Here is a 16,881-nt window from a genome sequence, read left to right on the forward strand (position 1 = left end):
GGCGGGGGAAGCCGGGGAGCCGAGCCGGGGAGCGCGGCCGGCGCGGCAGGCTGGCACCGGGCTCGCGGCTTCCGGGAGGCGCCGGGGTCGGATAAATACATCCCGGGCGCGCGGGGATCGCCGAGCCGCCCGCATCGCGCGCCCCGCGCCCCGCAGAGCTCCGCCGGCCGGCCCCGCACCGCGCCGCTCCTCCTCCTCGAGCGCGCCGCGCGCGGAGCCGCGGAGAGCGGCTGGCTCGGCCGCCGGCGCCCGGGCCGCTGAGCAGATGAACGGCGGCGGCTGAGGGCCGCGGCCTCTGCCCGCCCTCCGCCCGGCGCCCGCCGGGGCCGCAGCCGGGGCGCGGGTGGCCGGCCATGGGGGCGCAGTGACGCGCGCGGCGGCCGATCGTCCCTGCGAGCGGCGGGCCCTGCTCGGCGGCGGCGGCGGCGGCGCCGGGCCCGCGCGCTCTGCCCGGGGCCCCGCGGGAGCCTCCGCCGCGCTCTATGCGCCTCTGCGGGCGCCGCGGGCCCGGGCCATGGCGATAGACCGGCGGCGCGAGGCTGCGGGCGGCGGGCCCGGGAGGCTGCCGCCCGCGGCCGAGGAGAACGGCGCCCTGCCGCCCGGGGACGCGGCGGCCTCGGCGCCCCTCGGGGGACGCGCGGGCCCCGGCGGCGGCGGTGACATCCAGCCGCTGCCCGCGCCGCACGCCGCTGGCGGAGCGCACCCGAGCCTCCTGTTGTTGGACTACGACGGGTCGGTGCTGCCCTTCCTCGGGGGCCTGGGCGGCGGCTACCAGAAGACCCTCGTGCTGCTCACCTGGATCCCCGCGCTGTTCATAGGCTTCAGCCAGTTCTCGGACTCCTTCCTCCTGGACCAGCCCAACTTCTGGTGCCGCGGGGCCGGCAAGGGCGCCGAGTCGGCGGGGGTCACGGCCACGGGCCGGTGGGGCGGCGGCGACCTGGCCAACGGGACCAGCCCCCCGACCACCCCCTTCCCCACCTCCGCCTGGGGGACAGCCGGCCCCCTCGGCAACGGCAGCGGGGCGGACAGCGGCGAGACGCCGCCCCTCCCGTCCCCCCCGGACAAGGGAGACAACGCCTCCAACTGCGACTGCCACGCGTGGGACTACGGCATCCGCACAGGCCTGGTGCAAAACGTGGTCAGCAAGGTAAGGCCAGCGACCGCGTCGGCCCCGCGTCCCCATCCCGAGCGCGCTGTGCCCTCCGCGGTCCCTGCGCACTTCCCCGCGCGTTCTGCAGACGGGGTCCTGCGGTGGTGCGCGCTCGCGTGTCCACGGCCTCCCGTGGGCTCGCCCTCCTTGCGTCCCCCAGAGGTGCGGGCCTGGGTGCGCGGCTGGGCTCCCGCAGCCCTTCGCGGCGGCTCTGCCTCCTGACTCCCAGGGGCACCCAAACTCGCGTCCCCGCTGGCACACACAGAAGGGGCGCCCCTCCCGCCGCGAGGGAGCGAGCTTCCCTCCCCCACCCTGGAGCTGTCACTGCGTTCGGGCAGGGGTGGCCCGCGGAGGGCGAGAGGCTGGTCTGTGAGCCGCTGGCCCTGAGGACGCGCCTCTCTCAAGGTCTGCCCGCTGGAGCCAGGCCCCGGGCTTAGCCCTTTGCTGGCCCACTGCCCCCGAGTCTCCCACAGAGAACCAGCCCCTCCAGAATCGCTCCTATACCCAGGCATTCTTCCTGGCAGACCCCAGCCATCCCCCGCTGGCACTGGAAACTGACTAAAGCTGACGGGAGAGCCCAAGTGGTGGCCAGAGTAGCAAATGGTCTTTGAAATCTCCCTTTCCCTGTCCCCAAGCTCAGTCCTTCCCAGAGGCTGGGGTGTTTATTTCCCGGTGGAGTTTGCCACCCCCAGTGTTCCTCAGAAAGTAAACACCTCTGGACTATAGGAAGGGTGCTGAGTTTGTGCTGTTCTGGGACAGCCGGGCTCTCAGACTGCAGCCCTCTGGTCCTGGCGTTGAGATCGGATCCCGGCCAGCCTCAGCTCCACATGGACTTGCTCCAGCCCAGGGGTCCCCTCTAGCCGAGGTCCTGCATCCTGGAAGACAGAACAGGAGTGTTTGCAAGAGATGCGTGGCCTGCAAAAAGACGGAGAATGGGCGCTACTAGGAAATTAACACCCAAGACACCTACATATTGTCTGGATTTCTTAACACGTAAGAGAGGTCATATGCCAGTGTGTCAAACAACTTGTGTTATTTTGCCCCTTCTGTGTTTTAAACAACTAATTTGCCTTTCAAAGTAAATGTAGACCTTTCTCCCGCTTCCATGCAGTTCTGGGCAGAGTTTGAAATGCTTTGTTTAAATGCAACACTGAAATTTGACGGTTTGTAATAGTCCATGGGCATGTATTCCCCCCTCCCCCGAAACATGTGTTGGTAAACAGTTGTGCCTCATGGATGTGTAAGATGAAACTCTTACATCATCATAACCATTGTCTTCAGCTTGTACCAGCCTGCTGAGAAATGATCTGGCCTCTGGGAACTGTTGGATTACCTGTTAATGGGGAGATCCTTCTAGCTTGTTCACCTTGAGCCCCCTGCCCCCAGTCATCCTGTCCTCTGCCAAGGCATTTCTGTGACTGTTTCCCATCCATGGAGGTCAATATCTGTCTTTTGTTTACCAGCAGGAAAAATGAAGAACATTGAGTATCTTAACACTGTTTGTATGTCTGTGAAAGTAAGGGTTTGCAACACTGTCAAATACTTTGAGCCTCTTTGTAGAGTAGGGGAGGAATAATGGAGATCAAAGCAGATGCGTGTACAGGGTGGTCTGTCCCAGGGTGACAGGGGAGGCCAACTTGGAGTTAGGAGGTGGGACAGAGAATCGTTCCCTAGTGGTGCTGTGGATGGTGGGAGGAGACAACTAGAACCATCCTTGAAAGCAGGCTCTGCGGGCACCTGGGAGAGCTGGACAGGTGTTCCAGGTGAGCGATCGAGGGGCTCACGTATGCGCAGCGTGGTTTGGGGTGGCTGCCGTGCAGCTCCGGGCCGCTGACAAGGCAGTCCAGGAGGTGCAGACTTGGGGGCAGTAGGGAGAGACACATTTTCCTGCAAGACCAAGACTAAAAAGGACATATTGATTTTCACGCACAAATAAGATCTAAATAAAGGTCTGTCCTTCCACGGTGTTCTGTTCCATAACTGATGCTCTCAAGAGCCTTTTAAGCACACTCTGGCAGAGCTGAGGCCGGCTGCCGCCTCTGCGGGCCGTGCCCCCTGGATCCTGGATCAGATGCACGGATGCGGAACGTATCCTGGGTGGGTGCCGACTCCTGGGGTCAGGGGCCTGCCAGCGTGGTTTGCCCGAGGGAGTAGAGTTGGCTGCTTCTCCTGTCAGCAGATGGAAGCGCGGGGTCTGAGGAGTGCTCTCTGGTGCCCTCCCCCCCAGCAGAGTGCCCAGGTCTTCCCCACTCAAAGAAGCCCCGTGCAAGGGTTTTGTCACACGGCTTCCTTCAGCGCGCGTGTGCCCCTCCCTGCCACAGAGGCCCTGTCCTCGCCCCGGGTGTTAGGTGGGGAGGGGGCGCCTTGTTCTTCCTTTTATTGTTGTACATAGTGATGTTGTTGTTAATTGCTTGGTCACGTCCGACTCTTTGCGACCCCGTGGACTGCAGCACCCCAGGCTTCCCTGTCCTTCACCATCTCCCGGAGCTTGCTCAAACTCAAGTCCATCGAGTCGGGTGATGCCATCCAACCATCTCATCCTCTGTCGTCCCCTTCTCCTCCTGCCTTCAATCTTTCCCAGCATCAGGGTCTATTCCAATGAATCGGCTCTTCGAATCAGGTGGCCCAAGTATTGGAGCTTCCGTCCTTTCAATGAATATGTCATGTTATATTAAATATATGTTATAGATATATACCATTTATATATATATATATATATCATATATTGTCCTGTTACAGGGGTTCCCCACCTCTGTGCCACAGACCAGTACCTCCTCTGAGATCAGTAGCAGCACTAGATTAGTAATAAAGGGCCCAATCAATGCAATGCACTTGAATCATCCCCAAACCATCCCCCTCACCCCCAGGCTGTGGAAAGTTGTCTTCTACAAAATCCCCAGTGTGAAAAAGGCTGGGGACCACTGGGTTATACAGGCTAGGATAGCCTCTACACATGTGAAACTGTCCGGCCCGTAGAGCTCCAGGCTGTTGGAGTCAGGAGGGGCTTTGGAGCTGACAGACCTCTGTCCCCTTCCGGTGGCGTCCCCAGCACGGCCGTCCCTCGCTGAGAGCCCCGCGAGCTAGCAGCCCACTTCTCAGCAGCTCTTCCAACAGAAAGATGTGCTTTTTGGCGGCGACAACAAGGATCGTCTCATGCCTGTTTGTGCAGCATTCTCCTCCGAACGATTCTTCTTCCTTCGTATCACACCTGCTCCGATATCTGAGGGTACAAGGGCTGGGTTCTTTCCTGGCTAGGAAATCTCCAGCTCCTTCAGTCCTTCCATAAGGAACAGAATTTACCCTTCTGACAGCTTCACACGGTGTGCGTGTCTCTTAAGCAGACCGCCCAGGACACGGCCAGCAGGCACACACACCCTGATCTGTTCTGATCAGAATCTTCCACTCATGAAGTTCACGGTCAGCGCGTGAAGGCTTTCAGTAGACGCATCATCTGTCTACCTTGAGGCCACAGTCCCCAAAGCTCGATGGGATCCTGTTCAGGCAGGGCTTTTTCAGCCGGTGCCCGTGTGTGGCATGCTTGCTAGTTTAGGGTTGCTAGATCTCTCCTGTTAGGATCTTTTTTTATTTCTACTTTATTTCTGTCTTTGTAAATTTCTCTTCTTTGCCTTGGTCCCTGGTGTTTCAGGATCCGCGGTGCCTTCAAAATAATGCTGATGATGCCACTTTCGTGCTGCCCCGTAAAGTCTTCAGGGCATTTTCACATGTTGGTGCCTTTGGTTAAGAATGTTGAGCCATCCAAGACCGCTCTTAACACCGTGTGGTCTTGAGCTTTAAGTCGGTTCACCAGCCTTGAGTGGATCATGAAGTTGGTCCTCAGCTTCCACGTGCTGTTGCTTGCTCTTCCTTTTATCCCCAGCCACGTAGGAAGATTGTCGCGCTTAACACAGCTCTGCTGGGTTTAAAACACTCCTCTCAATAATTTGCATAGTGAACCCTGTATTGTTCAGAGTGAACCCTTGTTGGTTTCTAATGCTCTCCACTTCCTTGAACAACCCTTAGAATTTTGCCTAAAATCAGTGTCAGTAACACTTCCTAACCTGCTCTCTTTCTGTACGTGAAATTTAAGGTGCTTGCTCATCTCCAGTGTCCTGGTGTTTTTTTCTATCTGCCAAGAACTCTCATAGATTGCTGGCTCTTCTCCTGTGTAACCTGGAAGTTGTTTAAATATCCCAGGAAATAACTTGACTTCTTTTTCTGGGGCTCAACACTAGAAGTTGTTTCAAGTGGCTCAGTACAGTTAGGATGGAGAATGATTACAATATCATCACAATAGGAATAGTTTTAGAAAGAACTTACCTGTAGGTCATCCCAGTGTGGTTTTGTTTAGTCTGCCTGCTATATACAACACAGCAGTGAACATGTCTGTGCATGTCTTTTTTTTTTTTTTAAGGAACTGACCATAATAAAAAAAAATGCACCCACATGGGACAGGACATAAAGAATAAAAGCAAGATTTCTCACCATCTCTGCGTCTAAGTCCCCTCTTCAAAAGCAACCATGGTTACAGTTTCTTATGTATCCTTCCAAAAATATTCTATTTTCATCTATCTTCTCTCCTAAACCTCAATATGCCATACGCACTGTCTCATGCTTCTTGATCACCTGTGTGGGGGAAGGGTGTGCACCAGTGCGGGCAGCCTCCTCTCTTGTTTTCTCACCTTCTAAGGGGGCCTTTTGCTTATTATATAACGTACAGTGAAATTCCAGCACACAGGAAACGTAGAAGTGGAGGCTGTATTTTTATATTGATAGATGTTGTCAAAGTGCTCTCCATAGAGATCTTATTACCAATTCACACCTCCATTGATTAGGCGGGAGGCCGGTTCCCACACTACCCCCACCCCCGCCCACCCCTGGAGCATTGTCCCAGTTCTAAATGAGAAATTGTCTGTGGTCATTGCTGTTACTTGCATTGTCTTCTGAGGAGCGAGGTTAAACATCTCTGAAAATTTTCGAGCCATTTTTCTTTCCTTTTCTGTGAACTGCATCTTCACATCCTTTGTGTGTGTATCTTTGGGGGGAGGGCATTATTTTCTTACTGATTTACAGAAGTACATCATGCATAAAGTAAATTAAGTGTTCGGGATGTTTTGTGAATGTTTTCTTCCCCACAGTGTGTTGTTTGTCTTTTGATTTTGCTTGTCGTGTTTTCATCGCGTACAGACTTTTGGTTTGGATAGTGTCAAATGAATTTTTCATGGTTTCTGGGTTTTGTGTTAGATTTAGGGCTTCTACAATCCTGGAATATTAGGGCAAAAACACTGTCTTCTAATATTTTTATGATCTCAGTACTTTTTTGATTTGGTGTTGTAGGGTCAGATTTGCTTCTTTTGAGCTATTAGGGTAAATTACTGGGAAGGAAAACAAATGTTAGGTCAGCAGGTATAGCAGCTTTTCTCAAAGGCTTTGACTTGCTCGTGACGAGCTCCTCTGTGTAGAATCCGGCCTGGTCCTCACTGATGGAGAGACGGGATGTTGCACAGTTTCTAAGCACATCTTTCGTCTTTTGGGGGATGGTGTTTGTCCCAGGTCTCACCTTTCTTTCATCTTCCCGGTTTGGATCAGCTGCACAACCTCTTGTCTTCGGCCTTTTTTACAAGCCTCAGTTCATCTTGGCCTTCAGTCCCAGGTAGTACTGAGTCAACAGTGAATGTCACTTATGGGGTGGGGAGGGGGGTGGGAGGGGGTTCAGGATGGGGGACACATGTACACCCGTGGCTGATTCATGTCAATGTATGGCAAAAACCACCACAGGATTGTAAAGTCATTAGCTTCCAATGAAAATAAATAATTTTAAAACAAAATTTGATGTCATTTAAGAACAGAGGATGAGACGGATGGATAGCATCATGGACTCAGTGGACAGGAATGTGAGCAAACTCCGAGAGGTGGTGAAGGACAGGGAAGCCTGGCGTGCGGCAGTTCATGGGGTCACAGAGTCAGACAGGACTGATTGAACAACAGCAACAGAAGCATGTTGGACACGGCCTGTCCGTCCTGGCTTGGAGCCGGCTGGACCAAATGGTCAGGATGCAGGGCTGGCGGCCGGGAGCGTTTGCCCCGGGCACGTCTGCAAACGCTGCGCACCCGGGTTTCTCGTTCTTCTTTGAAGCCGTTGTTAGGCGATCAGCAGGCCCCTGAGTGTGACCCTGGGCCATTCCTGTCTTTTCTTCCCCTCCCCCATCGCCCCCCTCCTCCCTTCCGCGGACAGGAGTGCGGATCCTGGGCCAGGCGTTGTGGTTTGTGTTGGGGATACAGCGCCAGGCGGAAATAGCGCACATCCCACTGAGCTGATAGACTAACGAGGGAGGTGCACCTTAGCTAATCATCGTGACTTTTTAATTACAAACCGAGTGCACGGAAAGAAAGGGAAATGAGAGAGAGAGAGCAGAGTGCCTGAGTCAGGCGAACCAGTGGCATTGAGACTGAGGCCTGAGATGCCGAGAGAGGGAGGTGGGGCGTGAGTGCTCGGGGGTCTTTCCCTTGGAGAGCTAGCGGCTTCTGCAAGGGCCCTGGGGCCTGCGGGAGCCCGGATCTGCAGGGCGGCCCGGAGCATGGGCCGGGGTGACTCACAGTCACAAGATGAGCTCAGCCGGCCAAGAGAGAGGGGCTGGAAAGGCAGGCGCCCAGGGAGGGCCTGTGGGGTGAGATGGGGGCTGGGGTCGACCCTGCTTGGGGCCCCACGGACAGGCGGCAGGGAGGCCGGGCCTGCTTCTCCTGCCGGAGGGAGGCTGCTGACCCCAAGCGGGGCCTGAAGGGGAGCCATGGAGAAGTCGCCTGGCCAGCAGGTCCACCACAGGCCTTGGACAAGTGGGCCTGACCGGGCCCCAGCACTGTTGATAGGAGAAGCACCGGCCTTGGAGAGTTCCAGCATTTTCTCTTGCTCTCTGGCTCCAAAGGGGAGGCTGCTAAGTAAATTTCCCCAAGGTTGAGGGCCCTGAAACAGGAAGCCTCCAGCTAGTGTGGGGTCCATTCAACCAGCTTCACCTATGCCCAGCGCCCGGCATGGGTGAAAGTCTGTCCCGGGCACGGCTGACTGTGGTGTTATCTACAAGTCCGAAGTTCAGTTCAGGGAGGGGAAGGAGGCGGGCGGTCACTGGCCTGCCCAGAGTTGGAGCTGCAGGCTTAGAATCTCTCACCTGCTCCGCCTGAGGGTGTGCCTGCCTCCGCCCTGGGGCCCCACCTGGAGGACGGGGGTGATGGGGGGTACCCTGCCCTTTATCTGCATCTTTACCAGTCAATCAGAGGTGGGGTCCTGCTGCTGCCAGAGAATGGGCGTGGCTGGGGGCTGTTACTGTGGCTTCCTGCAGTAGGCCATGCAGACCTGGCCGGCAGCTTCCCTGATCTTTGCTCCTTCTGCCTTCTGAGCCCGTTTCCTGGAACGCTTTCCTCCTCCGCCGGCCCGCCGGTCCCTGTTCATCCTTTAGATCCGCCGGGTCTGCACACAATGCCCCCAGCACTGGCTGTGTGTCTGTCCATCTCCCCACTAGACGTGTACCTTTCACCCACTGAGTCCTCACCATACACATCAGCTCGCCTGAACTCATGTCATGAAAAGACTGGTGCTCTCTGGTTTGGCAGGGAGGTTACGACCCATTCATCTATAGGGCCTTCATGGGTAGAGGGGGCTCAGGGCTGCCCCCCGCCCAGCACCGGGGGGAGCAAGAATGGGAACGAGGCCCCCACCCTCCAGGAGGCACCTGGAAATCTCAGATTCCTTTCCTCCTCATCTGTGGGGTGAGGACTGGCTGAGCGAGTCAGGTCAGAAATGCTTAGATGGGGAGGAGCTGATAGACCACACCTGGACGGGCAGTTTATCCTGCAGCCGTTCCAGGGCGTCTCACACCTTCACCCGGAAACTGATGACATGGAAAGCCAGGTGTACCTTTCAGACTGGCTGCCCCAGTCCAGGGGGCTGGAGGGGGCCGGCCAAGAGGGGCCTCCGGGGGGTTTGCCTGAAAGAGCCTTGAAGGCGCTGGGAGGTATTTGTGGTTCTCACATGAAAACAGAGCAGGTCTCTGGCCACAGGGCCCAGGGATCTGATAAAGGAGAGGAGCTTCCTGACCTCCTGGTGGGTGGAAGAGTGGGGAGGCTTCCTTGCCTCCACTGAGGTCCTGGGTCAGAAATCTGAGTCCATGCCCTTTGATGGAAGACAGTGTTCTGAGTTTGGAAGTCTGGTTGGCTGTGCTGGGTGGAAACGGATGGAGAGAAAGTGGAATTTTAAACAGGGGCAGAGGGTAACCTGAGCCCTGACCGCAAGGATCGGGGAGAGGACTTCAGGGCAGGTGCAAGCAGGTGAAAGGGCCAGGCTCCACCTCCGGCGGTGTTCCTGGTTCTGTCTGTGGGAGGCCTTGACCTGACCTTGGTGGTCCACAGACCTGGATCTCTGCTTCTCTCAGTGTTTACCCCTTGCTGGTCACTGTGTAGGAGCTGACCTCCCCCAGACAAGTGACCTGGAGATTCACAAGCCTGTGTTTCTGGGAAAGGGGCAGGCTTATGGGCTGGTTGAAGCGGGTTTCCCCTACAGCAAATCATTGCTGTCCTAGAAAACCACCAGCGGGCTCTTGGGTCCTCATTTGCCCAGATGAAGTGCTGACTGACCCTCTCGTCTCAGGACTCGTCTGGTTGCAAGTAAGGGAACAAGTTTCCAATGACATTAACAAAATAGAGAAGAAATTGGTTGGAAAAATGCAGAAATGGCTGAGGAAACCCAGGGTGGGATCTGAGGCCAGAAAGTGGGGCAGGGGGCTGTTTCAGGGACCCTGCCACCTTCAGCCTTTTGGAAGCCGTGTCAGCTTCTCCTGGAGTTGGCTCCCCTCCACCCCCCCAGACTGGGTTTTGCTCACCCGGTCTTTGGTCAGGCATTGGCCAGTGTGGGCCTCTGTCCAACGCCGGATTCCTGGGTGCAGTTCTTATGTCCACTCAGGGCCAAGGAGGCAGGTTTCAGAACACAGTTCTGAAACTGTGCAGTTACCCAGCGTGGGGGACCCCTCCAGACCTTGTGACAGAAGACAAGAGTGGCTGTTCTTTTTGGGGGTGAAAGGGACTAGACATGGCTCTTTTCGGCAATGAATGGAGAATAAATGAATATGGATGCTTTCATCATTAAATGCTTCAGACAAAGTCATCTTCTTCCCAGAGACTCAGGAGGTAACTTACCTGGCTCCTTAAGCTTGGTGTGGAATTGGCAGGACCATGCTTCCTGAGGCTTTTCTTCTGGAAATAGGTACAGATGGCCTCAGCTGTTAGCTCCAGGGCAGAGGGGGCTTGGAGCAAGCCCCTGAACGGGCACTGAAGCATGGGGCCAAGCGGTGCCCCCACCCCTGCCCTGAAGGCGGGTCTGCAAACTTTTCTTCTACTTAAGACCAGCCACGTAACTTGCAAGATGAAAACGCAGGCCCTCTTGCTCGTATGGTTCCCAAGACGAAGGTGCCAACCATGGAGCCGGAAGCCAAACGCGGCCCTCCTGGGGTGCCCCCGGGGGCCGCGCGCCCATCCCTGTTCACAGAGCCAGGGGTCAGCGCTGCAAAGCCCAGCAAGTGTCCCCCTGCCGTCCCGCCTCTCGCTTCCCAATTTCACATCCTTCTCCTTCTGCTTTTCCTTCCCCGTGTTTGTGTCTCTTTCTCGCTGTCTTGCAGCGAAAGTCTAACTCACTTTTGGGGGGCCTGGGTCTGGGGGCACGGCCCTAACCAGTTGAGCCCTGAGTGTCTCGTTAGGACGGGGCCTGCAGGGCTCCGAGGGGCATGGGAGGCTCCCGGCACTGGAAAGCCTGCTCCTCAGAGAAGTGAGCCAGTTTCCTTATCTGAGCAGCGGACCCCGCGCTGAGTCACAGGAGCCCGCGGGGAGGATGCTGGTTAAGTGTTTGTCAGCTTTTTTTTTTTAAGTGGGGAAGAGGGTCAGTCTTTGTATAACTTGATTCCTGCTGGCTGACGGTCACATTTTACTTCTTAGCATCATTTAAAGAATATGTGCAATGGCAACAGCACTGGTGTAAGCCAGCCACCAGCCTCCCAGGGGTCATATTAAACTATGGATGGTTATGCACTCAGCCCCGTAATTTGCGCTGCAGACTGTTTCCTCCCAGATTAGATTAAAAGCTGCTTTTTCTGTGTGTTTAAAAGATGCTTTACTTTGGGTAGTATAGTCATTTTCACAATAGTGACTCTTCCAGTCCAAGGACATGGTATGTTTCTCTATCTGTTTGTGTTACCTTTGATTTCTTTCATCAGTGTCTGATAGTTCTCTATGTACCGTGTTTTGTCTCTTTAGGTAGGTTTATCCCTAGGTATTTTATTCTTTTCGTTGCAGTGGTGGATGGGATTGTTTCCTTAACTCCTCTTTCTGATTTTTTATTGTTAGTATATAAGAACACAAGGGATGTCTATATGTTAATTTTTATCCTGTGACTTCGCTATATTCATTGATTAGCTCTAGTAATTTTCTGGTGGAATCTTGAGGGTTTTCTATGTATAGTATCATGTCATCTGCAAATAGTGAGAGTTTTATTTCTTCTTTTACAATCTGGATTCCTTTTATTTCTTTTTCTTCTCTGATTGCTGTGGCTAGGAAAATCCCATGGACAGAGGAGCCTGGTAGGCTGCAGTCCATGGGGTCACTAAGAGTCAGACACAACTGAGCGACTTCATTTTCACTTTCCACTTTCATGCATTGGAGAAGGAAATGGCAACCCACTGCAGTGTTCTTGCCTGGAGAATCCCAGGGACGGGAGAGCCTGGTGGGCTGCGGTCTATGGGGTCGCACAGAGTCGGACGTGACTGACGAGACTTAGCAGCAGCAACAGCAGGACTTCCAAAACTATGTTGAATGATAGTAGCAAGAGTGGGCACCCTTGTCTTGTTCCTGATCTTGTAGAAAATGCTTTCAATTTTTCACCATTGAGAATAATGTTTGCTGTGGGTTTGTTGTATAGGGTCTTTATCATATTGAGGTAGGTTCCTTCTTTGCCTGTGCTACCCAAAGCAATCTATAGATTCAATGCAAGCCCTATCAAACTACCAATGGTATTTTTCACAGAACTAAAACAAAAAACTTCACAATTTGTATGGACACACACAGGACCCTGAATAGCCAAAGCAATCTTGTAAAAGAAGAATGGACCTGGAGGAATCAACCTTCCTGACTTCTCTCTATCCTGCAAAGCTACAGTTATTAAGAAAGTATGGTACTGGCACAAAAACAGAAATATAGACCCATGGAACAAGATAGAAAGCCCAGAGATAAACCCACGCACCTATGGGCACCTTATCATTAACAAAGGAGGCAAGAATACACAATGGAGAAAAGACAGCCTCTTCAATAAGTGGCGCCGGGTAAACTGGACAGCTATGCAAAAGAATGGAACTAGAACACTTCCTAACACCACACACAAAGATAAACTCAAATTGGATTAAAGATTTAAATGTAAGGCCAAAAACTATAAAGCTCTTAGAGGAAAACATAGGCGGTACATTCTTTGACATATATCATAGCAAGATCCTCTGTGACCCACCTCCTAGAGTAATGGAAATAAAAACAAAAGTAAACACATGGGACTTAAAAGGTTTTGCACAGCAAAGGAAACAATAAACAAGATGAAAAGACAACCTTCAAAATGGGAGAAAATAACTGTAAATGAAACAACTGACAATTAATCTGCAGAACATACAAGCAGCTTAATACCAAACAAACAACCCAATCAAAAAATGGGCAGAAGACCTAAACAGACATTTCTCCAAAGAAGACAGACAGATGGCCAACAAATACATGAAAGATCCTAAGCACTGATCATTATTAGAGAAACACAAACAAAACTACAATGAGGTATTACTTCACCCTCATCAGAATGACCATCATCAAAAACTCTACAAACAGTAGTGCTGGAGAGGATGTGGAGCAAAGGGAACCCTCGTGCTGTGTTGGTGAGAATGTAACTTGATACGGCCACTATGGGGAGCAGTAGGGACCGTCCTTAAGAAGCTAGAAACAGGAGGACCATGTGACCCAACAACCCCACTGCGGGCATATGCCCTGAGAAAGCCATAATCGGAAGAGAGGCATGTGCCGCGCTGTTTGTTGCAACAGTTTTTACAATAGCTAGGACGTGGAAGCAACCTACATGTCCATCGACAGGTGACTAGATACAGAAATTATGGTCCATGTATACAATGGAACATTACTCAGCCACAAAAAAGGATGCATTTGAGTCAGTCCTAATGAGGCAGATGAACCTAGAGCCTATTATATACAGTGAATAAGTCAGATAGACAAATATTGTGTATATCAACCCATGCATATGGAAACTGGAAAGATGGTATGGATGAACCTATTTGCAGGGCAGTAGTGGAGACACAGACATAGAGAACAGACCTGTGGACACAGCGGGGGAAGGAGAGGGAGGGATGAATTGAGAGTTGCGTGGAAGCACATACATCACCATTTGTGAGGAGCCCGTGGGAATTCGCTGTATGATGCAGGGAGCTCAAGTTAGCGCTCGAGACGAGCTGGAGGGGTGGGATGGGGAGGGCCTGGGAGGCGTTTCAGGAGGAAGGGGACACATGGACACCTGTGTCTGGTTCATGTTGATTGTGGCAGAAACCAGCACAATAATGTAAAGCAATTATCCTCTAAGTGTGAAGGTTGTAAGTATGTATAGTGATCCCGATTATCGGGGTATGCATTTATCAGCAGGGAGATGAATCAAAGTGTCTGCAGAGTGACGTCTGTGTGCGGGGACCATGAATGATCATGGTTTCCCTCTTTTCACCTCTATTAAAAATTATCTGGTCAACAGGGAATATTAAGTGTAGATAATAAAGTGTGTCTGTGTGCCTAAAAAACAAAAAACAAAAAAAGGTGCTTTACAAATTGGCCACTCTTGGTGGCTTCTTCCTGAGGCATTCCACTATTCCCAAATGGACGTACATGAGCGTCTGCAGAAAACACGGAGTCCTTGTCCTACTTTAAAACTTTTTCCACAACTGTGGTGAAATCCTCACAACATAAAGTTGGCCATCTGAACCCTTGGTGAGTGCACAGTGTGACGGCGTTGAGGACAGTCGCCGTGTTGTGCGACCATCGCCTCCGTCCTCCTCCAGAATTTTCTTGTCTTCCCAAACTGGACCCCTGTCCCCATCAAACCCCAGCTCCTGTCCCGCAGCCCCTGGGCGCCACCGTCTACTTTCTGTCTCTGTGAATTGACTGCTCATCACCTCGTGTAAGTGGAAGCATTCTCTGCCCTCACGGGGGTGGGGGGTGGGGAAGCTGACTTAATTTTCAGATGCAGAGGACGTAACTGCAGGTCAGCTCAGGCCTGACTTCCCATTTCCAGGAGCTGCTGAGGACCGTGAAGGGCCATGCGATGCGTCTGAACCAGCGGCTCATCACACTGGGCTTCATCCTGGGCCCTGGGCCCCATCCTGGCTTTAAGCCAGTGTTTTCCAGACCTGCTCGCCACAGTCTTTTCTTCCAATGCAAGGTCCGTGTGGACAGAGTTGCTCTTTCTGGATCTAGGATCGGGGGCGCACCTGGGGAACTTTGGGGAGCATCTGCAGACCCCTGGCATCCGCTGTTGTAAAGGTCCTCGGGTATCTCCAGTGGTCTGTGCTTCCCCTGGGCACACGTGGCTGTCACGTCAGAGGAGGATGGGGTGCTAGAGACTCTCGGGGAGCAGGGAGCAGGGGTGCTGCTCTCTGAGGAGCAGCAAAGGGTGATCCCCCCGATGTCGAGGGTTCAGGTCCAGGCTTGTGTAGACGTCCACCGTGTGGTATAGACGCCCAGCCAACAGACGGCCAGGGGCAGCCCAGCTGAGACCACGGCTCCCCTGGAACGCGGGTCCGCGCTGCAGAGAGGCCGGGAATGGCCATCAGCCCCGTGGAGGGGCATCTGAGGGTCTGAGAGCCTTCCACCAGGGCCGGCCTGCCCTGGGAGGCACATTGTGAAACAGCATCCAGCGGAGTTTACCTGTAAACCAGAGTCACCAACAAGTCTGCCCCTCATTAAACAGGCCCTTTGAACCTCTGCTTAGAATAGTGGTTAATTACTTGTAAAGGAAACATTTATTTGCAAGTGACAGGTATTTATTTTCAAAATGGCCCTAATTCAGACCAGTTTTTTCTGCAGTAATTCCCACTGAGGTGGTTTGATAGTGTTTTCAGCGGCGGGAAAGGAGAGCTGGCCCCTGGGAGCGAGCGCTGGAGGCCAGAACAGCGCAGGAGCACCACTTACAGCATCAGAGCCGCGATCGGGGTGCCCCCCCCCAGCACAGGCCGTGAAGAGCACCGTTCACCTGTCAGAGCCGCCATCAGGGTGCCCCCCGCCCCAGCACAGGCCGTGAAGAGCACCGTTCACCTGTCAGAGCCGCCATCGGGGTGCCCCCCGCCCCAGCACAGGCCGTGAAGAGCACCGTTCACCTGTCAGAGCCGCGATCAGGGTGCCCCCCCCCAGCACAGGCCGTGAAGAGCACCGTTCACCTGTCAGAGCCGCCATCAGGGTGCCCCCCCCCAGCACAGGCCGTGAAGAGCACCGTTCACCTGTCAGAGCCGCCATCAGGGTGCCCCCCGCCCCAGCACAGGCCGTGAAGAGCACCGTTCACCTGTCAGAGCCGCCATCGGGGTGCCCCCCGCCCCAGCACAGGCCGTGAAGAGCACCGTTCACCTGTCAGAGCCGCCATCGGGGTGCCCCCCGCCCCAACAGGCCGTGAAGAGCACCGTTCACCTGTCAGAGCCGCGATCAGGGTGCCCCCCGCCCCAACAGGCCGTGAAGAGCACCGTTCACCTTGTCAGAGCCGCGATCAGGGTGCCCCCCGCCCCAGCACAGGCCGTGAAGAGCACCGTTCACCTGTCAGAGCCGCGATCAGGGTGCCCCCCGCCCCAGCACAGGCCGTGAAGAGCACCATTCACCTTGTCAGAGCCGCGATCAGGGTGCCCCCCGCCCCAGCACAGGCCGTGAAGAGCACCGTTCACCTGTCAGAGCCGCGATCAGGGTGCCCCCCGCCCCAGCACAGGCCGTGAAGAGCACCGTTCACCTTGTCAGAGCCGCGATCAGGGTGCCCCCCGCCCCAGCACAGGCCGTGAAGAGCACCGTTCACCTGTCAGAGCCGCGATCAGGGTGCCCCCCGCCCCAGCACAGGCCGTGAAGAGCACCGTTCACCTGTCAGAGCCGCGATCAGGGTGCCCCCCCCCAGCACAGGCCGTGAAGAGCACCGTTCACCTGTCAGAGCCGCGATCGGGGTGCCCCCCCCCAGCACAGGCCGTGAAGAGCACCGTTCACCTGTCAGAGCCGCCATCGGGGTGCCCCCCGCCCCAGCACAGGCCGTGAAGAGCACCGTTCACCTGTCAGAGCCGCCATCGGGGTGCCCCCCGCCCCAGCACAGGCCGTGAAGAGCACCGTTCACCTGTCAGAGCCGCCATTGGGGTGCCCCCCGCCCCAACAGGCCGTGAAGAGCACCGTTCACCTGTCAGAGCCGCCATCGGGGTGCCCCCCGCCCCAACAGGCCGTGAAGAGCACCGTTCACCTGTCAGAGCCGCGATCAGGGTGCCCCCCGCCCCAGCACAGGCCGTGAAGAGCACCGTTCACCTGTCAGAGCCGCGATCAGGGTGACCCCCGCCCCAGCACAGGCCGTGAAGAGCACCGTTCACCTTGTCAGAGCCGCGATCAGGGTGCCCCCCGCCCCAGCACAGGCCGTGAAGAGCACCGTTCACCTGTCAGAGCCG

At 54.9% G+C, this 16,881-nt stretch overlaps 1 protein-coding gene across 3 annotated transcripts in view; it reads left to right on the forward strand.

Moving 5' to 3' along the window:
• Positions 1-399: 399 nt before the first annotated feature.
• The window catches only part of SLC22A23 (solute carrier family 22 member 23), a 128,425-nt gene continuing 111,943 nt past the window's right edge, over positions 400-16,881 (forward strand). The window contains exon 1 of one of the 3 annotated variants that reach the window (XM_043908640.1): positions 400-1,147. In XM_043908640.1, coding sequence (XP_043764575.1) covers positions 515-1,147 — 633 coding nt within the window. In that variant the 5' untranslated portion in view covers positions 400-514. The remainder of the gene's footprint in view (positions 1,148-16,881) is intronic. The other 2 variants (XM_043908638.1, XM_043908639.1) reach the window with 2 other exon arrangements.

Source organism: Cervus elaphus, chromosome 7 (genome assembly GCF_910594005.1).
Source record: "Cervus elaphus chromosome 7, mCerEla1.1, whole genome shotgun sequence".
NCBI classification, from domain to species: Eukaryota; Metazoa; Chordata; class Mammalia; order Artiodactyla; family Cervidae; genus Cervus; species Cervus elaphus.